A 464-nucleotide genomic window follows, 5' to 3' on the forward strand; every position below is an offset into this window, starting at 1 on the left:
TTCACCGACACTGTACGCAACAATCTGGATCCGTTCAACTCCTACGACGATACGACGTTGTGGGACAGTCTTCACCAAGTGGAGCTTAACGATCTCGTCCTTGATCAAAAACTGCAATACAGTGGAGGCAACTTGAGCATCGGCCAGAAGCAATTGATCTGTTTAGCAAGGGCCGTCTTGAAAAACAATCGGATTCTCATTTTGGACGAAGCCACCGCCAACATCGACAACCAGTAATATCGATTTTTACGCACACGTTGATGAAAAACATTGCATACCTGTTGCCGTCAAATGCCCTTTGTTTCAGAACCGACGCTTTGATCCAGAAAACAATACGAACCAGGTTCTCCGACTGCACGGTCATCACCGTTGCTCATCGCTTGAACACCATCATCGACTGCGACAGGATCATAGTGATGGACGCTGGATGCATCGCGGTACGATTAATTTCAGATTTTTATTAT

The 464-nt window shown here is 46.1% G+C and overlaps 1 protein-coding gene across 1 annotated transcript; it reads left to right on the forward strand.

Moving 5' to 3' along the window:
- Nucleotides 1-3: 3 nt before the first annotated feature.
- On the forward strand, nucleotides 4-437 carry LOC107193239 (probable multidrug resistance-associated protein lethal(2)03659; the record flags this gene model as incomplete). Its single annotated transcript, XM_015582641.1, has 2 exons — nucleotides 4-233; nucleotides 308-437. Coding segments are annotated over 2 exons (360 nt in total), but the record flags the coding sequence as incomplete, so codon positions are not given.
- Between the last annotated feature and the right edge of the window lie 27 nt (nucleotides 438-464).

Source organism: Dufourea novaeangliae, unplaced genomic scaffold (genome assembly GCF_001272555.1).
Source record: "Dufourea novaeangliae isolate 0120121106 unplaced genomic scaffold, ASM127255v1 C1039884, whole genome shotgun sequence".
Taxonomy (NCBI): Eukaryota; Metazoa; Arthropoda; class Insecta; order Hymenoptera; family Halictidae; genus Dufourea; species Dufourea novaeangliae.